Source organism: Sarcophilus harrisii, chromosome 3, assembly GCF_902635505.1.
Source record: "Sarcophilus harrisii chromosome 3, mSarHar1.11, whole genome shotgun sequence".
Classification (NCBI taxonomy): Eukaryota; Metazoa; Chordata; class Mammalia; order Dasyuromorphia; family Dasyuridae; genus Sarcophilus; species Sarcophilus harrisii.
Genome location: NC_045428.1, coordinates 566748905 through 566772789, shown reverse-complemented (window position 1 = coordinate 566772789; position 23885 = coordinate 566748905). Strand labels below are relative to the sequence as shown.

The 23885-nt window shown below is 43.7% G+C and overlaps 1 protein-coding gene across 1 annotated transcript in view; it reads left to right on the top strand.

Moving 5' to 3' along the window:
* Positions 1 to 23885, top strand: part of LOC100922460 (protein-arginine deiminase type-3) — a 45243-nt gene that overhangs the window by 5138 nt on the left and 16220 nt on the right. The window contains exons 2-11 of the mRNA XM_031962757.1: positions 11419 to 11599; positions 13221 to 13293; positions 15181 to 15242; positions 16852 to 16969; positions 17764 to 17889; positions 19238 to 19416; positions 20533 to 20636; positions 20765 to 20876; positions 21580 to 21687; positions 22948 to 23099. Coding sequence (XP_031818617.1) covers positions 11419 to 11599; positions 13221 to 13293; positions 15181 to 15242; positions 16852 to 16969; positions 17764 to 17889; positions 19238 to 19416; positions 20533 to 20636; positions 20765 to 20876; positions 21580 to 21687; positions 22948 to 23099 — 1215 coding nt within the window. The remainder of the gene's footprint in view (positions 1 to 11418; positions 11600 to 13220; positions 13294 to 15180; positions 15243 to 16851; positions 16970 to 17763; positions 17890 to 19237; positions 19417 to 20532; positions 20637 to 20764; positions 20877 to 21579; positions 21688 to 22947; positions 23100 to 23885) is intronic.

Sequence of the window (23885 nt, the reverse complement as noted above, 5' to 3'; positions counted from 1 at the left end):
CTGTTTTCCCATAGTGCTTTTTCCCTTCCTTTTGACAAGAAGCTTCAGTCTGACTAGGGAGAGAAGGCTGGTCCACGGGAGATCATTGGAGAACAAGGAAGCATTAGATCGTGTTATAAAGATGGCTCAGGGCATTAAGACAGTTCAGCAACATCACTGTTGGCTGGGGATGGTCAGGAAAGGCTTCATGGGGAATGTGGGCTCGGGCTGGACCTTAATGGCTGAACACCAGCCTAGAATAGTAAAGGCACGGGAAAGGGGAGGAAGACCAGGGAGTCTCTTTCAAGGTCACTAATATCTTGGACAGTCTAGGGGAGGGGTGTGGGGAAGGGAGGGAGAAAAAAAATGGAACACGAGGTTTTACAAGGGTGAATGTTGAAAATTATTTATGCATGTGTTTTGAAAATAAAAAGTTTTATTAAAATAATATATAATAATAGAAGAGAAAAAATGAATATCTTAGAATCCATATCGTCCTGGTTGCTAAATCAGGGCTCTTTCTTGGTCTGTAAAGTGAGAGGGTTGAACTCAATGATCTTGTCTGACATCACCCAGTTAATAAATGGTCATGGGACTTTGAGTTGAAAGAAAATTTTGACATCCTAGGATGTCAACATCCAGACACAGAGCTATAAGTTGACTGGGAAGGTCATTGAATCCATATCCATTTTTACAAATAAAGAGGGTGGTAAAGAGTATCATATAGGAAGGAAGGAAGGAAGGAAGGAAGGAAGGAAGGAAGGAAGGAAGGGAAGGAAGGAAAGAAGGAAAGGAAGGAAAGGAAGGAAGGAAGAAAAGGAAGGAAGGAAGGGAAAGAAGGAAGGAAGGAAGGAAGGAAGGAAGGAAGGAAGGAAGGAAGGAAGGAAGGAAGGAAGGAAGGAAAGGAAGGAAAGGAAGGAAAGGAAGGAAAGGAAGGAAAGGAAGGAAGGAAGGAAGGAAAGGAAGGAAAGGAAGGAAGGAAGGAAGGAAAGAAGGAAGGAAGGAAAAGAAGGAAGGAAGGAAAAGAAGGAAGGAAGGAAAGGAAGGAAGGAAGGGAAGGAAGGAAGGAAGGAAGGAAGGAAGGGAAAGAAGGAAGGAAGGAAGGGAAAGAAGGAAGGAAGGAAGGGAAAGAAGGAAGGAAGGAAGGAAGGAAGGAAGGAAGGAAGGAAGGAAGGAAAATATTTATTAAATGCTTCAACTGTGCTAAGTACTTTATAAATATTATCTCATTTTTGTCTTCATGACAACCATGGGAGGGGCACTATTATTCTTCCCATTTTATCATTGAAGAAATTGAGGCAGGCAGACAGAGGTGAAGTCATCTGCCCAGGGTCATGAGGCTAGATTTGAACTCAGGGGTTCCTGACTCCAGGTTCAGTACACTCTCTATTGCACCACCTAGCTGGTGGAGGACTCAGAATTTGATTTCAACTCATAGGATCATAAATGGAGAACTGAGATGGACCTTAGATGTCATTTAATCCAACTGTCTTATTTTAAAGTAAAGGAAATTACAGTTTACAGAGGTGTTTTATGCTCAAGATCATGGAAATGTTAAATGGCATAAGGTGGACTTGAACCCAGTGCCCTTTGTACTGTACTATTCTGCCTCACACAGATGAGGAAACTGAGATGCAGAGAGGGAGGAACTAAGTCTCACAGCCAATAGGTAACAGCTCCTAGAATCTAAGTAGGTCCTTTGGTCTAAATCCAACTTCCTATTTATTATCCCACCTGTTCTCAATCAGTGTTTCTGGGCAATGGGCTCTACTGGAAAGAGCCCTGGACTTGGAGGCAAGAACTCAGTCTCAACTAAGCCCCTTACTAACAAATGCCAATTTGGGCAAGCCTCAGTTTCCTCATCTGTAAAATGGGGATAATAACCGTTTCATTACTTGACTTAATGGATTGTTGTGGAAACACTCTATGAAATATGATAATATGTACATGGTGTCTCATGATTAAGTAGGCACTTAATGAATACTTGACCTGTCACTCTGCAAATTATAAAGAATTATAGAAAAGTGGGCTATTTATTATCATTATTAATTTTGCACTTGAGAGTATAGGAATAAATGGACTTTTCCTTAAAATAATCAGCAGCATCTATTTAAAACCATCAGTAAGCATCATATGTAATGGAGACAAACTGCAACCATTCCCAATAAGATCTGGAGTGAAACAAGGTTGCCCACTATCACCATTACTACTTAATATTGTATTAGAAACACTAGCTATAGCAATAAGAGCTGAGAAAAAGATTAAAGGAATAAGAATAGGCAATGAGGAAACCAAATTATCACTCTTTGCCGGTGACATGATGGTATACTTAGAGAACCCCAGAGATTCTGCTAAAAAGTTATTAGAAATAATCCACAACTTTAGCAAAGTTGCTGGTTATAAAATAAACCCACACAAATCATTATTAATTTTGACATGTAGATATTTTTTGGTGCTGGGGTGATACGGACCAGAAGAATTCTTTCAGATCCTACAGAACTGGAAAGGTTCACTCCTTGCCTTGATCTTAGAGAATCCCTAATTGTCTAGGGCTCAGTCTCTCTCTTAAAATGATTTTATATTTGTTTTGCATATACCTTGTATTTATTTTTCTGTGGGTGTGCTGTCTCTTTTAAAAGAAAAAGCTTGCTAAGGGCAAAAATCGTTTCTTGTTCTTTTTTTTAAAAAAGACTTTTATTATTATTGTTGTTCTCATACTATGGACCTGAGAGGAGGCTTGAGTTGAAATTCTGAGTCCCTGCATGACTACGTTGGAGTCTCTAGGTCTAATAGGGTATAAGCCGGGACAAGTAAAATCCAATTTTAACATTCACAGAGGGGGAGGAAAGACAGGAAAAGTGAAGCAGAAGGTAATAATTGCTTGCTTTTATATAGCATGTTACACAGACATTCTCTTCTTTGATCCTTAAAATAGTCCTATGAGATTAGTGCTGTTATTACTTCCGTTTTACAGAAGGGGAAACTGTGGTTGCTGAAGAATTCCCTTTCAAACATCTCTCTGATAAGCAGACACCTGTTCTCTGCCTGAATACTTCCAATAGTGGGAAACCCAGGATCTCTGGAGGCAGATCACTCTACTCTGGAGCAGTTCACACATGAGCAGTTCTCATCACGAGGAAGTTTTCCCCAACATGGGAGGCAGCTAGCTCATTGCATCCTCGCTGCCCCTTTGTTGCTAGTTCTGCCCCTCTGGGGCCAAAGGAGGTTTCTTCCACAGATCACTGTCCTGCCTTTGATCTCCCATAGTGCTAATTAATAATAACACTCCCTTGATTTTTATGTAGCATTTTGTTTTTATAGCTTCCAAGAAGCTTTTCCTCTTAGCAACTTTGTGGGGAAGACAGAGTAGAGATTATTAGTTCCATTTTACAGAGAACAAGATTGAGGCCCAGGAAAAGAGAGGAACTTGCCAAAAGTTATGAGATGAATAGGTTGGGGGGCCACCATTCAGGTCCCCTAACCAAGAGCCAGGAAGATTTGAATTTGAACCTTCACTTCAAAACTTAAAGGCCATGTGACTCTGATTCAAGGAGGGATTTTCTATTACGCTGATTCTCCATCTATCTATCCTAGCTATTTATCTATCTATCTACCTCTATTTATCTATCTATCTGTCTGCCTACCTATCCATCCATCCATCATCTAACTAGCTATCTATTCATTTATCATTTATCTATCCCTTCATCTCTCTCTGTCTCTGTTTCTCTCTCTCTCTCTCTCTCTCTTTCTCTCTCTCTTTCTCTCTCTCTCTGTCTCTCTCTCTCTGTCTTTGTCTCTCTCTCTGGCTCTCTCTCTTTCTCTCTCTCTTTCTCTTTCTCTCTCTCTCAGCTTGTGATTTCTTCTTTTATTTCATTCACTATAATTTAATTCGTTTTTCAATGCCTGTTTTATGTACTGTGTTAGGAACTGAGACTATTCAAAGCTTAAATAAAAAAGACTTGGTAACTGCTTCATGGAGTTCACAGTCTAGCTAAGATGTAAGACACATAAAAGTAGCTATCATAATAATAACGTGGGAGGCAGTCTTTGCACAATGGTTGGTGGAGGAGGAAGGAAGAAGAGAACGAGTATTTATTGAACACCATTTGATGTTAATAATAATCCTGACCATACTGTTCCGTCATTTTAGTGGAGTCCAACTCTTCATGACCCCATTTGGGGTTTCCTTGGCAGAGATATTGGAGCATTTGCTATTTCCTTCACCAGTTCATTTTACAGATGAAGAAACTGTGGCAAACAAGGTTAGGTGATTTGCCCGGGGTCACACAGCTAGGAAGTGTCTCAGGCCAGATTTGTACCCAGGTCTTCCTGATTTCAGGTCTAACGCTCTATTCATTACACCATGTAGCTACCTCAGAGTTAGGAATACCCGAATCCAAGTCCCATTTCTAGCCACGCTGGTTGTGCAATCGGCTGTGCAAATTGTTCCGGGCAATGCTCTCATTCAGCTCGGTCAACAAGGTGTTATTGTGTGTCAGTCACTGTTGTAAGTGCTGGGGAAACAATACTGAAGTGATACAGTGTCTGCTGTTGCACAGCTTGGTGTATTTGTTGTTGTTTGTCCTTCATTCTCCAAGAAAACCATGACATCAGAGAGACCATAATATGCAAGTGAATTAGACTGAAGTGAGGGAAGACAGAGATATAGAGAACGAGAGACAGAGAAAGAGACAGACAGAGAGACAGACAGAGAGACAGAGACACAGAGAGACAGAGAGACAGAGAGAGACAGAGACACAGAGAGGGACAGATAGAGAGAGACAAAGAGAGAGAGAGAGAGAGAGAGAGAGAGAGAGAGAGAGGAGAAGAGAAGAAGAAGAAGAAGAAGAAGAAGAAGAAGAAGAAGAAGAAGAAGAAGAAGAAGAAGAAGAAGAAGAAGAAAAAGAAGAAAAAGACAGAGACAGAAACAGACAGAGAGAGAAGAGGGAGACAGACAGACAGACAGAGAGAGACAGAGACACAGAGAGAGACAGATAGAGAGAGACAAAGAGAGAGAGAGAAGGAGGAGGAGGAGAAGAAGAAGAAGAAGAAGAAGAAGAAGAAGAAGAAGAAGAAGAAGAAGAAGAAGAAGAAAGACAGAGACAGAAACAGACAGAGAGAGAAGAGGGAGACAAACAGAGACAGAGATAGAGAGAGACAGAGACACAGAAAGAAAGTAAGAGAGACAGAGAAACACACAAACATAGAGAGAGACAGAGAGAAACATAGAAAGTCTGTTAATGATATAGTGGGAAGAACAACTGGATTTGCAGCCAGGGAGATTTGAGTTTAAATTCTGACTCAGAAACTTAAAAGCTGTGTGTTGCTAGGCTCTTGACCTCTCTGAGCCTTGGTTCTCTCACTTGTAAAATGGAGGAGTCTGACTGTATGGCCTCCAAGGTCCCTCCCAGTTCTACCTCTAGGATGCTATGAATCCCTGCTTTGGCATTTAAGGACTGTGTGGTCTTGGGCAAGCTCTGGCCCCTCTCTGAACCTCAGTTTTTCTTCTGTGAAAAGGGGCCAATAATACACATTCCCTACTTCATCCTGGGCTGTTGCGAGGGATGCATTCTGTGCACCTGGAGATTCCATAGAAATGGGCGTTATGATTATGAGGGAGTCATGAGCCGCACAAATACCTATAATACAAGATGGTATTGGATGTACAAGATAGCTGGCTCCCCAGGGAGATTCTGTTGCCCCAAGGGCAGAGCCGGGAGCAGGGAGAGGGAAGGAGAGGCTGCACGGGGGCAGCTTTAAGCTTGTTTCAGTCCAGAATTCCTAACCATGGGGCTCTCCGGTAGCTCTCCTTACTGTGTCAGGACACAAAGAAAAGTGCATGTTGAACCTGTTCTCAGAGACTCCCAGTGGGAGGGTGAGAGAACGTGTAAATAACCAGAGACTTGTTGGATGTGCAGAGCCAGCAGAGGAACGATTAGCAGGAGAGGGTTAGGAAAGTCCTGTGGGAGAGGAGACCTGACAGAAGCTGGGGAAGTTCGAGGCAGGGAGGAGAGGGGAGAGTGTCTGGCACGGGGGACAGCTGGGGAAACTTCCTGGAGTTGAGAAAGGGAGAGTCCTGTTTGAGGGACAGCCAGGAGCCAATGCCATTGGGCGCAAGAGGGTTAGGGTGGCAGGAGAGTAGGGGTGAGGGAAGCAAGCTTTGGATGGGTACTTGTTTGTTGGGACGGTTGGAGAGAAGATCAAGTAGGAATTAGGTTCAAGACCACTGAGATCCCTTCCAGTCCTAATCTTGTCTCTCCCTTCATTTGTCTGATCCAAAAGGATCAGCAAAGTTGCCTGGCTATGTGAAGGCAAGAGATCACAGGGCACTTGTCCATTCTGGAAATTATAGCCCAGAGAGAACTAAAATCCCTCCCTTCCCCCTTCAGCAGGTATATGCTCTAGAAGTACAGGGAGTCCACACGGAGGTATTATTGTTTAGCCTTCAAATTATAGGGATCCTGCCTGACGAAACCTTCTGCTTCTTTTTTATTTTTTCAAGTCACTTTGGGATCCCTCTCAGCCATCCTGGTGAACCAAGGAGTCAGCTCATCTTTAGGGTGAGACATCAGGAACAAACCCAGTGGAGGCGATCAGTTCCAGAGAGATTTGCCATCTGTTCAGGGAGAATTAGCGTCTCTGGTAGGAGGGCTGCTTGTCCACATTCAGCACCCACCTTCACGCAACTCTCACCTGTGGCTCCAAGAAACTATAGGGTGTGCCCTGTGGCCACACGCCAGGAAGCCATCTGGGCACATGGGCTAAATCAGCTCGAGGGGAACCAACGGGTCTCACACCTGTTGGTGAATTAGGGGGATGTTTATCCAAGCATAGGAAGACTTTCCTGGCAGAATGGGTAGTGGGTGAAGACACCAAGGTCATTCACTGCGTCTGGGCCATCCCCTCTTGACTTTTGTCCTGCCATGGGACTTCGATGACTCTGGAAGCGTGAGATTAATGACTTCAGGCAACACTGGCTCCTTCAAGTCTAATTCACTGGAAAGTCAAGACACCCCTAGGATGTCACTGATTCTCTTTGAAAATGAAAATACTATGTGCCCTTTGAGCATCTCACACCCTACTTACCATTCCGATGCTTACTATAATCCTGTCACACAGTAGGAGCTTAATAAATGCTATTTGGCTGACTGACAAATTATGTCCCTGAGAGAGATATCTGGGAATACCCTCTCCCCACCCTAGGGAGAGGAGATGCAGGGCTCAATCCTCTGGGTACTGTTGCTGCTCTGTTCTTCTGGCCTAGCTGGCTTCTAACCCGCACTCACTCTCAGAATATTTTTTCAACTGAATCAGAAAAAATGTCATTCCAACCATGATGCTTCCTAGTTGTGTAACTCCATATAACACTCTACTTATCATAGGCTCATAGAGCTAGAAAAGGGATCTTAGAAGTCAACAAATACATTTTACAGATGAAAAAACTGAGGTTGAAATAAGTGACTTTCTCAGGATCCCACAGTGCCTGAGGGAGGATTTGAATTCCAGGTTCTGATGCTCTATTCACTGTTCTCTTTACGAACTTTACACTTTATCAAGCCTTAGTTTCTTTCTTGCCAAAATGAAGATAAATAAATGTATCCTGAGAATAGTACATAACTGTTTATATGTTGGTTCCCCCATTCTATTGTGAATTCCTTGAGAACAGGGGCTGTATTTTGCCTTTCTCTGTATTCCCAGAGCTTAGCACAGAACCTGGCACAGTCAATGCTAACAGATGAGCAATGATTGACTGTCTAACTGAATAGAGTTGTTCCAGGATGTCTGTAAATCGTAGAGCACTATTGAAAAGAAAGTCATTGTAACTACCCAAAGTAAGCCAGGCCCTTTACCACCAATGGGTTCCTTTAAACACCCCAAAATCCTTGTTTAGCAACTCCAGGTTTGCAGGAAAGTCTCCAGTTTACAACCCAAAGAATCTTTCATTTTCTCTTTCTACCTTCCAGTGGCCTCAGTTTCCACATGAAAGGGGTTGTATTCAGTGACAATCAAGTTTCTTTCCAACTCTAGGTCTATGCTCTTATAGATTATATATATTCCATTCTCTCTAGGAGGCACATTAAAGAACAGTTGGATTCAAATTTACTTAAAATCAACTCTGATGGACATGGCTCTTTTCAACAATGAGATGATTAAGGCCAGTTCCAATGATCTTGTGATAAAGAGAGCCATGTGCATCCAGAGAGAGGACTGTGGGAACTGAGTGTGGATCACAATGTAGCATTTTCAGTCTTTTTGTAGTTGTTTGCTTGCATTTTATTTTCTTTGTCATTTTCCCCCCTTTTTGATCTGATTTTTCTTATGCAACAAGATAATTGTATAAATATGTATGCATATATCGGATTTAACATATTTTACCATGTTTAACATAGATTGGATTACTTGCCATCTAGGAGAGGGGGTGGGGAGAAAGGAGGGAAAAATTAGAACACAAGGTTTTTCAAGGGTCAGTGTTGAAAAATTATCCTTGCATATGTTTTGAAAATTAAAAAAAAACTTCAATAAAAAGACTAAATATATATATATAATTCACTTAAAGAAAAGGAAAATGGTTATGATCTATTAAATGTCAAACAGAGGAGCTTTAATTTTATTTTATTGTCAATTGGCTTGATTTTTGTCCTGCCATTGGATTTTGAAGACTTGAAGACTGGAAGACTTTACATAGCCCTGCCTCACTTAAATCCAATTCATAAGCAAGTCAAGTGTTATCATTGATCCTTTTTGAGAATAAAGGAAGAACAACAGAAGTTTCAATTTATCTCAGAGATACTAGGGAGCTACCAGTGGTTATTGAGTCACAGAATGATGTGGTTAGATCTATACTTTAGGAGAGTCACTTTGTTGTTGACTATTTAGGGAATGCACTGGAGTAAGAAGAGGCTTGAAGAAGGAAGACCAGGTAGGAAAATATTGAAATGAGACTTGAATAGGATATTTCCTTGAAGTAGCTATTCGGGAGAAAGAAGACATATATAAGAGATGTTGAGAAGACAGAAATAATAGTATCTGACAAATGATTGGATATGTGATGAGTAAGAGGGACGAGATAAGGAAGATACCAAAAGTACAAAATTGGATGACTTGAAAGGATGGGGATGTCGTTGTTCTTTGTCCTTGATGCTAATAGGAAAGTTAAAGGAAAGTGTGAGAGAGGAGTAGGATTTGGAAGTAAAAATATGAGTTCTCTTCCCCAAGATTTTGGGGAATCAGTGGATCAGTAGATCCAAGAGAGATCAGTGGATCCAAGAGAGCTGATGAGATCACCAAGAAAGAGAGTGCAGAGCGAGAAGAGAAAATGACCCAGGGCAAAATCTTGTGGACACCCACGGTTAGGGAGAGTGATATGAATGATGAACCAGCAAAAGAATTTTGAGGAGCCATTAGACAGGTAAGAAAAAAACCAGGAAAAAACATATCATGGAAACCCAGAGGGAAGAGAGATAGATATAGTGGTTTAGTTCCTCATTGTCCTTCTAGACTATTGAAGTAATCTCCCAATTCATCTCCTTTTTGTACTTTCTTCTCTCTCCAATTCATCCTTCACGTAGCTTCCATAACAATGATAACAATAATAATACAAATTAGCATTTTTATGCTTTACAAACTTACTTCATTTCACTTTCCTTTACATGTTTCACATTACAGTCAAACTAGTTTATTGTATGTTATGTTCCTCAAATTCCCCACGCCTCTTCCTATTTCCATGTCCCTACATACATTGTCCTTCTTGAATGACTGGGATGCATATTCTATTACTTCCAATACTTAGAATCTTTAACTTTCCTTCCAGCTGTGAGTTCTCATTTCTAATTTGGGTGATGAATCCCCTATGCATTCACTTCATTCTCTTCAGATGACTTTCTTTTTTCCTTCCCATCTAAACCATTTCTCTTCTTGTTGACATAATTTGTTATTGAGAACCTACATTTATCCTGGGAGGTCTTCTCCTCTAGAATTGTAGTTCACAAGTTCTTAAATTTTCTTTAAGCTCTTTGGGAATTTGCTTTATCAAAGCTAGACGCATGCCAGATAATTCCCATCTTCCCTCTCTTTCTTTCTTTATGATGTGGTCACTTCCCCAAGATTCCTATTATTTCTTCTCTAGCAACCAGTTCCTATGGATAAGAATCCGATCTAGAGTAGAGCTTCCCCTTGTTGGTTCCTCCACCTTTTGAAAGCCCAAGTTATCATTGACAGGTCAAGAAATTATTTCCTCTTTAGCAATTTGGGCAAAGAGTAAATCCTATCTAGATATTAAAAGTCTCCTATCATAGTTCTATGCCCAGCTTATAATCTAATTCTCAAACTCCTCATCTATTTTCTCCCTCTGTCCAGGTGGATTGTAGTTTACTCATATGACAAGATAGCTTCTGTATTTGTCTTCATCATTGGAGAAACTAACTAGATAGCATCAGTCATCTCTTGTTTCACAAATGTAGGTGGATATAACTAATTAACATTTCTCAATTCTAGGAAAAGAAGGAACTTTAAACCTACATGGTTCCTCCTGACTCATCCAATGCTCACTCTTTCCACCATCTCAACTTAGAAAGCCTCTAATCTTTCCTCCAATTGGAAATCAGATTACCTAATTTTGTCTCCTGGTTTGTATACTGTTCATCGTTTTCCTTTAATTAATTGTTTTCGATTCTTAAAAATCTCTCATTCTGTATTCAGAATCTTTGAACATACTAGAGAGTTCATTGATCCACTTATCAAGGCTGCTTTGCTAATAAATTACATAGCTCAGAATGTATTTCCGCAGTTATTACAAATCATCCTTCACATGAGCTCTGAAGTCCTTTTCAACTCTATGATTCTATGATTTTGTGATTCCATGATTGCCTTTAAGTATTTTAAGGGCCACCTCATAGAAATAAAATTTAACTTGCCCCACTTGGGCCCAGAGAGAAAAACAAGAAGCATTGGGTGGAAGCTATATAAGGAAGAACTTTTGTTTTGATCTATGGGGAAAATTTCCAAATAATGAGAGCTGCCCCCAAATGGGGCAGGTTCCTTGTCCAAGTAGAGGATGGACAACTTCTTGCTAGGGATGTTCTATATTCGATGTAAAGCCTTTCTAGACCCCCTCTTCTCAGTGGGTAGTGTCAGTCTCCCCCACATTATCCTCTATAATTTTTTATATTGCTACTTATCGCCTTCCCCTTTAGCTAGACTGTAAACAACCTAAGGGCAGGAGTTCTTTCATTCTTGTTTTTGTAACCCCAGCAATGATGCCTTGTATCACTAAGCCCTTAATAAATGCCTGTGGATGGATTGATGGCTGTTGCTGGGAGGATTTCTGTTCAGTGCATCTTGACTTGAGCATTCCCTAAGATTTTGTCATCTCTGGAATCCAAAGCAACTCAGAAGCCAAGAAGCTCTTCATCACCTGCCCTCATTCTCTGTCTTTCTCAGGTCTGTGCCAGAGGGCACCGAGACATTCGAAGTCTATGGCACTCCAGGCGTGGACATCTACATCTCCCCGAACATGAAGGCTTCCAGGGAACGGGCCGACACCAGGAGGTGGCACTTCAACAGGGGGCTTGAGATCATTGTGGTCATGAACTCTCCGAGCAACGATGTGAATGACAGTCACGTAAGTGTGTCTCTTGTACCAAAGGATTCAGGGTGAATACTCAAATGATTCCCTCTGAAGTAACTCAGTCACTGGGTGAGCTACTTCCTCTCTGGGTTCTTTTCTTTTTCTCCTTGGTAAAATGAAGGAGCCGGAGTCCATTAATTCCAATGTCCTGCACTCTCTGGCATCTCCCGGGTCTCCCCTTCCATGATCTTATCCCAATTCTTTGGGTTTCCTTCCCCTCAAGAACCACTTTTTAACCTCCCGTTACCTATGTGCCAAGGACCCTAGTCTGGGGTCTCCCAGAATCCACCTTTCCTTCTCACTTCTGAATCCCAGTGCTGAATCATCCCTTGATTTTGATAACTATGGCAGTGACCCGATCCTGCCCTTGGATTGGGGATGGATGGGGCAGCCATGGATAATTCCATGTTTGGGGTCAGTTTCATTGCTGGGATTCAGTAAATAGGAACAGTAATTATAGATTTATGAGCGTGTCTAGGTATAAAGGGTCTATTTCCTCATTATGTGGGGAAAGTTTTGATTTTACTTAAGCGGGTCAAAGCCAGAAATCTGAAGACCTGAGAAATAAATCCTCAAATGGGGACTATCTGTAGAAAATGGTTGTGACATTACAATTTGAACACTAGGCATGAGTGTTGCTGCTTTACAAAATTTTGTTCTTTCTCTTTGTTGTTATTCTTTACAAAACTAGAGAAACACAGAATCAAAAAACTTAGCATTAGAGCATGGTGTGTCAGAGCTGGGAGGGCCCTTAGAACCCAGGAGATCAGAGCTGGGAGGGCCCTTAGAACCCAGGAGGTCAGAGCTGGGAGGGCCCTTAGAACCCAGGAGGTCAGAGCTGGGAGGGCCCTTAGAACCTGGGATGTCAGAACTAGGAAGGAGCTTAGAACACAGGCTGTTAGACCTGAGGGGATCCTTAGAACATAGAATTTTAGGACTGGAAGGGCACATAGAGACCATTTCCCCCTTTTGTTCAGTTATTCCAGTTGTGGCTGACTCTTCATGATGACATTTAGACTTTTCTTGGTATGTGGTTTCTTTCATTCTATAAATAAGTAAACCGAGGCTCAAGATGGGACAGTGTTTTCTTCAGCTCATACAAATAGTGTCAGAGTTGAACTAAAACTTAAGACCTCATAAAGTCATTGTAAACCATGCCCTATATGACTTGAAGCCAGGGCTAATGCTGCCCCAGAGCTAGCTGTGTGAATGCCTTGGGAGGATCAGTGCTGAGGGAAGAGGGAGAGAAGAGAGAGAAGGAATTATCCAGGATGGTACCTTCTGCCTCCTCTACTGTGGGTGAACCCACCATCCTGTCCTCCCCCTTTTGTTCCATGAACATTTCCATTTTCCAGATGAGCCAGTTGGGATTCAGAGAACTGCTGAAGGCTTTTGCATCCCCACTGGGTAATAAATCTCCTCTTGGGTCTACTTTGTGAATTCCCCATCAGAGAGTCGGTCCCCCTTGAGCAGATGGGGTCTCACTGGGAGCATGGGTGCCCCTGAGGGCTGGAGCGCTTGCTCTGTTGAGCCAAAATTTAATCCCTTGGTTGCTGACTCCCCGAGGTCAGTGTCTGCAGTGGTGGGAATGACTCAGGGACATGTCTCTCCACAGGTTCAGATCTCCTACCACTCCCGAAAGGAGCCCCTTGCCCTGGCCTATGCTGTTCTGTACCTCACTTGTGTAGGTAAGTGATGAGGGCACAGCATGGTCCTGGTCATCTCTGAGAGTGAGCAGAAACGGGATGGCCCCAGGGCTTTGGGAACATCTCAGTCCCCCAGGAAAGGGCCCCGCTCCTACCTCTAACACTCATATTTCAGCCTTCAATGATGTGACTCCAGAGAGGGGGTCTGCTTCACAGAGGACCACCCAGGTCTGCCCGTTCTGAGCTCCTCTTGTCTGTATACTCCTGGCAAAGTATTGGGACACCCAGTCAGAATGCTCCCTATAGTCCAAAGACTGCTGGATGGACTAGAAGATCTGAGTTCAAATCTCAGCTCCCCTTATTTCCTGGCTACTTGAACATGAATGGATCTATTCAGTGTTTCCTGCTCTATCTTTCTCATCTGTAAAATGGGAATTTAGGAAGCCAGTATCATGCTGTGTAGATCTGACCCAAACTGACTTTGGGAACCTGAGCCAATCCTTTACCCTCTTAGTGACCATGGCAGCGATCCAGGACTCCAAGGTGCTGTATTGGTGCATTAAAAAGAGGGGATTTCTCATTGGGAAATCCCTCTGCCAAAGAAATCACAGGTTCAGTCCAAAAAGACATTACTCTGAATGCTTAATGGATAGTCCTTTGGAATAGTTCTAGTTCTATGAGCATCTAAGTTGTGATTAGTTAGTTCAACCTGCTTCTTTTTTTAAAAATAATAGTTTTTTATTTTCACAATCTATGCAAAGAGAGCTTTCAACATTCACCCCTGAAAAATCTTGCACTCCAAATTTTTCTCCCTTCCTTCCCTATCCCCTCCCCTAGATAACAAAAACCCAATATATGTTAACTATGTGCAATTCTTCTATAAATATTTCCACAATTATGCTGCACAAGAAAAATCAGAACAAAAAGGAAGAAAATGAAAAAAGAACTAAAAAACAAGCAAACAACAAAAAAAGGTGAAAATACTATTCTGCAATCCACACTCAAGTCCCCACAGTCCGTTCTCTGGATGCAGATGGCTCTCTCCATCACAAGTCTATTAGAAGTAACCTGAATCATCTCATTGTTGAAAAGAGCCACGTCCATCAGAGTTGATCATCACATAATCTTCTTGTTGCTGGATACAATGATGTCTTCAACCTACTTCTGCTTTAGAGCAGCTAGGGGGCACCATGTTGCCATAGTGCCACAGTGCTTAGAGTGTAGACCCAGAGTCAGGAAGAATTGACTTCATGAGTTCAAATCCAGCCTCAGACACTTACTAACCATGTGACTCTGAGCTACTTATTTAAGCCTGTTTGCCTCAGTTTCCTTATTTGTAAAATGAGCTGGAGAATGAAATGGCAAACTATTTTAGTATCTTTCTCCAGAAAACCCCAAATAGGGTCACAGAGTTGGACAAGACTGAAATTACTGAACAAAATGCATTCTATAGGTGGATCATGAAATCATTCATTCATTCATTTATTCATCCACTGAACAATGATTGAGCAGGGGATAGTGGGAACAAGGTAAGACTTGTGCCCTATGGATCTGGGCTTGAATCCTGCCTCTAACACTTGCTTAGCCATGAAACTCTGAGCAAGTCTGGAGACTTGTGTGGCCAGAGCTTTCCTGCAGGACATAGGAGCCAGTAGGAAGAACAATGGCTTTGTAGTCATGGCTCCTGGCTTTGAATGACAGCTCTGTGTGATCCTTAGAAAGTCAGATGAGAACACTGAACTCCGTGATCTCTGAGGTCTCTTCCAGCTTTGATTCTCTTAGAAGAATTCTAAGAAAACAGTCTTCTTGGGAACCTGCCATGTATGGCTTGCTTCAGGGGGCTAAGGGCCAGCCTAGGACAGATCCACAGAGTTCTGGGGTCCTATTCTGACTCACCCCCCCCTTTTTTTTTTTTTTTACAATGGACAGACATCTCTTTGGACACCGACATGAATTGCAATGGCAAAGTGGAGAGGAACTACGTGGATAAGGTAATCATCACTTCTTGGGCAGGCACATCAGGGAACACAACGAGGGAATCCACTTTAAAGCTGTCTCCAGCCCGATCAAGCCCAGAAAAGGATGTTTCTGGTTTCCCTCTGCCATAGGCATAATAGCTAAATCTAGGCAAGGGAAAGCCATAGGAACAGGAACTTTCCTCAAAGGGCAATCCATGTACAATATATATATATTGAGGGTATACTTATTCTGTGCCCAGACTAGTGCTAAGAGCTATCAGTCAATCAACAAACATCTTTAAAGAACTTACTATGTGCTGGGCTATTGTTGAGGATATGAAGAAAGGCAAAACCAAAGTCCTGTCTTCAGGGAGTTTGCAGTCTTATATAGGAGATAAATTGTAAATAACTATATACATACAAAATATATTGAGTATAAATGGAAGGCAGACTCAGAGGGAAGTCATTACCTGACTCTGCCCTCAAGAATCATATAATCTAATTAAAGAGTCAATAATTGAAGAGTCAATGAAAGCAGGGGTCCTCAAACTTCTTAAATAGGGGGCCAGTTCACTGTTCCTCAGATTGTTGGAGGGCTGGACTATAGTAAAAACAAAAACTTTGTTTTGTGGGCCTTTAAATAAAGAAACTTCATAGCCTTGGGTGAGGGGGATAATCGTTCTCAGCTGCCACATCTGGCCCAAGGGCCGTAGTTTAAGGACCCCTGAAATAGAGAATAATAAAATGCCTATAGAATGGTAATGTTCCCCTCATTAAACTTCTGCCTTTATTCTCCCTCTCCTGCATCCATCTACAATCCATCCTTCATACTGCCACCTGAAGAATACTTCTTATGCACAGATTTCCTTCTGCTCCAAAAGCTTGAGTACGTCTCTACTGCTTCTCAAGTCCTTTGTCCTTTGTCAGGCATTCAAAGGCCTCCGCTCTAACGCTGGGTTTTGGATATTCTTTGTATCTGTCTTATTTTTCTACCAGACAGGAAGCTCATAGGGACCATGTTTTACCTAGACATTGTTAACAGCACATTGGTCTACATACAGAAGGTGTTTAGGAAATGTTTGTTATATTAATTTGACCTATGGAGGGCTGCTGATCTCTGTCTATATATCTTTATAATCTATAAGAATTGGGGGTGCAGTGCAGGGAGAAGTCATGTAGGAAATGAGACATGTCACCTCTTGAAGGAAAAGAGGGTGGGATCTATGGAGATGAATAAGGAGAGGGAATCTAGGGAGGAGGAAATAGCATAAGTCAAGACAAAAAGAGAGTGAACATAGCAGCCACAGGGGGTGACAAAAAGGGTTTGGTTGGAATGGAAAATGAAGCTAGGTTTGGTGTGAACAGAATGTGAAGGATCTTGAAAGCTGGATAAAGAAATCTAATTCTGATCCCATAGATGCTTGGGGCTCAAGAAAGGTTCTGGAGAAGTGACATAATGAGAGTATTTTTTTTTTTGAGGAAGATTACCCCGGTGGTCTTTGAGGATGATTTGGAAGGATGATGGGATGAAATCTTGGATGAAGGGTTATTGTATCCCCAGGAAAAAGGCCTAGGGTTTGGAGAATACTGGAGGCATGTCAGGGGCTTCTCCCATCGATGAACTATGATTTATAATTGTCAGAGGCAATGGGTATGGGGACCTGGTGGACATGGAGCAGTCCTCTTGGTGAACTGTGACCGGGATGATCTTACCTGTGACAAAAGAGATAACTGTGACAAATGCGTGCGCTGCCTTGAAGGTACAACCAATGGTTCCTGACCAGTAGAGTGGGCTGACTTTGGCCCTGGGTTGTGGGAGGGCTCTTGGCGGGTTTCCTTAGGACACAAGGTTCCATTTTTCCCCATGGCTTTCAACTCCTTAATGCTGAAGTCTGATACCAAAAGAGAAGGAATTCCATGATGCCTCAGAACATCATATGTAGGACATAGGTGGCTGGCCACCAACTTCATAGAAGCATGGTATTAGATCTAGTATTAGATCATATCCTACCAGTTCATCTGGATTCTAATTCTGGCTCTGCTATTAACTTCTCTTGTGATCTTGAGCAAATCACTTAGTTTCTCCAGGTCTCAGTTTCCTCATTTGTCAAATTAAATTATGTGACTATTGAGATTCCTCCAGCCCTGAATCCTATAATCCTGTGGTTTAGGATCAGAAGACCATAAAATTATAACTGGAAGAAGACAGAGTTCTTCTAGCCTAATTACTTCATTTCTTGCATAAGGAAACTGAGACCTAAAGAGATGAGGTAGCTGAGTTGAGATCACACAAAGAGTTATTGTCAGAGCTAAAACTCGTCTGAATTCCCAGCTCTAGACTCTTTCCTGAGTGCAATTACTTTTGCTTGTAGCTCAAGACCCAAAAAAGTTGGAACAAAGCATGACTGGTGCAATTACTTTTGCTTGTAGCCCAAGCCCCAAAAGAATTGGAACAAAGCATGACTGGAAAGTGGGGGGAGGCCATTAGAATATGGCAGCTGGTCTGGTGGGAGTGTCTGTGGGTCTGAGCCACCCTTTGCCTCTGGATCCTCAGACTTGCAGGACATGTCGCTCATGATTCTAAGAACCCAGGGCCCCACTGCCCTCTTTGATGACCACAAGCTGGTTCTTCATGTCTCCAGTTTTGATGCTGAGAGGGCTCGAGTCTTCCATGCCTGTGGTGAGTCAATTCCCTTACTGCCTCCAGCAGAACCTCCATCACCAGGAGAGATGTCCACTCTGCTGTGTTCCCACAGATGTGGGGATGGGCCCCGTAGAACTAAGCACATTGTCTCTTCCAACCCTCTTGTAATCAAGAGAATAGCTGGCAAGGGGAAAGGTGCTCCAGAATCTTAGACTCTGAGCTAAATCCTTGCACCAACTCCTTCTCCAGCTAGAAGACTTTCAGCGATGAGGAATTCTCTCCCTCCAGAGGCAGCCCATTCAAATTTCAGATAGCTGTCATTGTCTTGATTTCAAGCCAAAAATCACCTCTCTTCAGCCCCCTTCCAATATTTCCTGTTCGTTTTGCCCTCTGGGCAAAAAGACTTTTTGTCCACAGTGACAGGACTTGTACTTGAAGTAGAGGATTACTTCTTTCCTGTCCCTCAACACGAGGCTGAAATCTCTGTATGGGGAGAATTTTTCTCTAGGCAAAGCCAAGAGAGGCACCATGACAGAATGCAAGGCAATGTATTTGGAATTACAGGACTGGGGTTCGAATTTTGCCTCTGTGATTCCTTGGAAAACCTTAACCAAATGGCTTCGGTTCCCTGAACCTCAGTTTCCTTATGCGTAAAATTGAGGGATTGGACTAGATGCTCCTTCCGGTTCTAAAGCTATGGTTCTGTAGTTCCTATCAAGGAGCTTACATTCAAATGAGATGAACCCAAGGTAATTTGAGAAGGGAGAGAGCATAAGCACACTGTGGGTATCAAGGAAGGCTTTATAGAAGAGAAGAGCCATTAGCTGAGCTGTCAGGGGCATTGAAGGGGTAGAAAGAATCCTAGCACTAGAGTCATGGGCTTGATGCTCAGCTGAGGCTGGACAAGTCACTTTAGTCTCAGTTCTTCATCTCTAAACAAAGAGGCTAGAAAGAAGACAGCCTTAGCTTTAAGGCTTTAAATCCTTCTAGCTTTAAATCCATGAGGTGGCCATGATGGACATGGCAGGTGACAGAGAAGAGTCAGGGAAAACTCTGAGGTTACAAACCCGTGGGTCTGGAAGGATGGCAGGGCCATGGATGGGGTTTCTTGGGTCATAGGTCTTGGTCTCCTCCTTAGCACTCACAGTGAGTACCAATGGGAATGCAAGAAATGATGAAGTCTAGGTCAAGTCTAGCTAGATCAGATTCTTTGTGGGTCCCTTCCCTATGGAAGCCACCAGGGGAAGGAATAACAAGAAGCCCCTTCTGCCGTCTAGAGGAAGGACTTCATGGCTCTCCCCAGACTGTGTGTCTTTTTAAGATATGGGCGATTCTTCCTCCTTCTCCTCTCCTGAGTCCCCTCTGTCCCATCCTTCCCCCTCAGGTCCCGAAGACGTCTGCGAATCCTACAGGTATGCTCTGGGGCCCAACAAGGTGTCCTACGTGGTTCCTCGCTCCAATGGGGAAGAAGAAAGGCTCTATGTAGAAGGGCTTTCCTTCCCTGACGCTGGATTCTCCGGGCTCATCACCTTCCATGTCACTTTGCTGGATGACTCCAATCAGGTAGAAGGGGGTGGGTATATGCCCTTGGGCATCCACACTAGGCCCAGGGGTAGGGAAGGGAAGGACTGTGCTCCCAAAGTTTTGGGCCATGGAAAGGAGCCAGTAGTTGGGTCACCTTTTCAGAGAAGACTTCCCCTAATTCTGGGAGGCTGGCCTCTGATGTTCTGACCACTAGGGCCCTTCTCCTATTGGTGCTTCAAGTACAGGTCAGGCCATATCTTCTCCAGGGATGCTAGTTTCAGTGTCCAGAGATCAGTCATGGGTCATTCGTGTCCATCTTGTCCACGCCTCTCAGAACGGACGGATGTTAATCTTGTTTCCCCCTTCATCTCTCTTGTCACCCTCCCCCCCCACTAAGCCTCCGTCTTTCCAAACTCAACCATTATCTGGCCACCTCCATATGCCCACTGTCAGGGAGGAAGAGCAATGGATTCATGGGACAGCGTGATAGGGACCCAGGTCAATGATCCTGAGAAGGAGACCATCTTCTCTGGCACTTGCCTGTAGGCACCTTATTAAAGTAAGAGGGCCCTACTTTAAGAGAGGGAGAAGTAGAGAGGGAGACAGAGAGACAAGAGACAGAGAGAGACAGAGGGACAGAGACAAAGAGAGATAGAGAGACAGAGAAAGACAGACACAAAGAGAGCTTGAACCTCTGGACTGAACTTAGGATCCCCACCCCTGCTGACCAATGTAATAGAGTAGTTGGAGTATAAATTTAGGGGGAGAAGAGAGCCAAATGAGACCTTTCAGTAATACAGTAGTGTACTTCTGAGGAGTTTGGTTATCTGGGAAATTTTCTGTATATATGTATATATGAGTGTGTGTGTGTCCCTGGGGAAAGTCTGATGCTCTGAGAAAAGTCTATGTGTTGAGCTTCTGAGTTCTCAGACTTTGGAGTCCCACAAAAGCCAAACAGAGATGACGATGTCCTAAGGGAGTGACCCTGGACAATGTTCTCTGAACCCTTCCTCTTGCCTTGAGCCTATTGCAGTTCAGGGGTTACCAGCCCACACTTTTGTGGACTTCCTAGCTCTGGATTCCTCCGGAGTTCTTAGGATTTTTTTTTTTTGAAGGATGATTGACCCATGTGGCTTCTCTGATCCTTCCCCACAGGATTTTCCAGAGTCCCCAATCTTCACAGACACTGTGATTTTTCGAGTGGCCCCCTGGATCATGACCCCGAGCACCCTACCCCCCGTAGAGGTCTATGTGTGCAAGTGAGTTTTATGTCAGGAGATGGGGATGAGCAACATGGGGCTCCTTTTCCATTGGGGGGGATCCTGTTGCATCACTCTCGGTCCCCTGGACATTGTTTGAGACACTTAAACTTCTGACCTAACCACAGAGTAAGGAACAACACCCACTTTGTGGAGGCAGTTGCAGAGTTGGCGAGGAAAGCGGACTGCAAGCTGACCATCTGTCCCCAGGCCGAGAACCGCAATGACCGCTGGATACAGGTGAGGCACTCTCTGCACTGTCAAGAGGAACAGGGGGATTGTGAACAATAGAGAAGGGATAGAGGGACTGGGGAGAAGAAGAGATGGGGGAGGGAGAGGGAGAAGGAGAGGGAAAGAAGGGAAAATGAGAGGAATAGGTGGAATGGAAGAAGGAAGGGGCAAGAAGAGGGAGAAAGAGATAAAAAAGGGAGGAGAGGGAGAGGGAAAGAAAGGGAGGGAAAAAAGGAAGGGAGAGACAGACAGACACATAGAAAGAAACAGAGAGAGACAAATAGAGATAGAGAGAGAAACAGAGAGACAGAGATGAAAAGAGGAATACAGAGAGATAAAGAAGCAGAAAGAGAGAAAGAAAGACAAGAAGAGAGAGAGAGAGAGAGACAGAAACAGAGAGATAGTGAGAGCACCTGAAAGAACCAATGGATGGGACATTCTAAGAACCTTTATAAACCATATCCATTACCCTCAAGGAGGGGAATCCTGAGTTCCAGTCCAGGCTCAGACACTTACTATCTGGGTGACCCTGGATAAATCAACTCATTTTGTCTGCCTCAGTTTCCTCATTTGTAAAATGAGCTAGAAAAGGAAATGACAAACCACTCCAGTATCTCTGCCAAATAAAACAAAAACAAAAACAAAACCAGATAGGCCCAGGAAGAGATGGACATGACTGAAAACTCAGTAACAAGAAACTGTTTCTTTGCAGGATGAGATGGAATTGGGCTACATCCAGGCTCCACACAAGACTTTCCCTGTAGTCTTTGACTCCCCTAGGAATGGAGAACTTCAGGATTTTCCCTATAAAAGGATCCTGGTGAGTGGTACCTTGCTAATCTTCATGCTTATCCCTAGCCCTGGTTATAGGGCCAACAGTAGCTTTCACATGGATTTTCTCACTAGGCCCATCTGGACATAGGAGACAGGGGAGGGAAGGTGTGGAGAATCCATTCAAATTTAATCCCTAATAGGGGCTTCTGGCTTATCAGCATCTATTCTTGTGAATTTATTCAAGTGGCTCTACTATTGTTTAGTGCTCCAGTGAGGGAACCCTAAATAAGTAATAAGAAAGCATTGAAAGAAACCTAGAAAGGTCAAAGGTGGGAGGGCCCTTAGAACCCAGGATGTCAGAACTAGGAGGGCCCTTAGAACCCAGGAGGTCAGAACTGGGAGGGCCCTTAGAACCCAGGGTGTCAGAGCTGGGAGGGCCCTTAGAACCCAAGGTGTCAGAGCTGGGAGGGCCCTTAGAACCCGGGAGGTCAGAGCTGGGGGGCCCCTTAGAACCCAGGGAGGTCAGAACTGGGAGGGCCCTTAGAACCAGGATGTCAGAGCTGGGAGAGCCCTTAGAACCTGGGATGTCAGACCTGGGAGGGCCCTTAGAACCTGGGAGGTCAGAGCTGGGAGGGCCCTTAGAACCCAGGAGGTCAGAACTGGGAGGGCCCTTAGAACCAGGATGTCAGAGCTGGAGAGCCCTTAGAACCTGGGATGTCAGACCTGGGAAGGCCCTTAGAACCTGGGAGGTCAGAGCTGGGAGGGCCCTTAGAACCCAGGAGGTCAGAGCTGGGAAGGCCCTTAGAACCCAGGAGGTCAGAGCTGGGAGGGCCTTAGAACCCAGGAGATCAGAGCTGGGAGGGCCCTTAGAACCCAGGAGGTCAGAGCTGGGAGGGCCCTTAGAACCCAGGAGGTCAGAACTGGGAGAACACCTAGAAATTATCTAGCCCAAGTCCCTAATTAAGCCTGTATGAAAACTGTGGTCCTTCTAAATGCGGAGCCTCTTTGCTATTGCTGTAAAATGCAGGGCTTCACAAAGTGTTGTGGGAAGAGAATAGGATGTCCGACTTTTTCCTTTCTTCCTGTCTTGTGCTTCTGGCTATCACATGATGCTTCCTCTTTGGGCCTCAGTTTCCCAATCTGCAAAGTGAGCAAGATCTTCTCCAGTTCCTTCAAGGAATCCCTGTGAGCCTGGGGAACCCCAGAGATGCTCTGGGACTTCACAAGCACATTGGGAAATAGGCATCCCTTGCCAGTGACAGCTGTTGCCGGGGCTCCTCATTGACTTCTCTCCCCTTCTGCCCAGGGCCCAGACTTTGGCTATGTGACCAGGGAACCACGGAACAAGTCTGTCAGTGGCCTAGATTCCTTTGGAAATTTGGAAGTCAGCCCTCCCGTGGTGGCCAATGGGAAGGAGTATCCCTTGGGAAGAATCCTTATCGGGGGCAACTTGCCTGGGTAAGAGGGATAGAATCTCTTGGCCTAAGTCTCGGAGGTACAGAGAAGCATTTGTGTAGCTCCTACTATGCTAAAGGCTCTACAAATATTATTTCACTTGATCTTCCCAACAACTCTGTGGAGCAGGAGCGATCATCCTCATTTAACATTTGAAGAAACTGAGGCAGACAGAGTTAAGTAACTTGCCCAGGTTCTCACAATTAGGTAGGTTTCTGAAGCTAGAAATTGAACTCCAGGCTTCTTGACTCCAAGCCAGAACTCTATCCACTGACTGCCAACTAACTGTCCTCCATGAGAAGGAAAATGCAGGTAAGCTGTACTCAGAATGTACTAATTTAATCACACAGACATTTATTGAGCACCTAAGGTATGCAGAACCTTGTACAGGTGTGGAGTTTAGGAAAGGGGCAATGTCTGCTCTCTTGGGGCTTACAGCATAATTCTTTTTTTTTTCCTTTTTTTTTTTAATTAAAGCTTTTTATTGACAGAGCATATGCATGGGTAATTTTTCAACATTGACCCTTACAAACACTTCTGTTCCAACTTTTCCCTTTCCTCCCCTCACCCCCTCCCCTAGATGGCAGGCAGTCTCCTACATGTTAAACATGTTAAAGTGTATCTTAAATACAATATATGTGAACATATTTATATAGGTCTCTTGTTGCACAAGAAAAATCTGATTTAGAAAGGTAAAAATAACCTGGGAAGAAAAACAAAAATGCAATCAGTCCTCGCTCATTTCCCAGTGTTCTTTCTCTGGATGTAGCTGGTTCTGTTCATCACTGA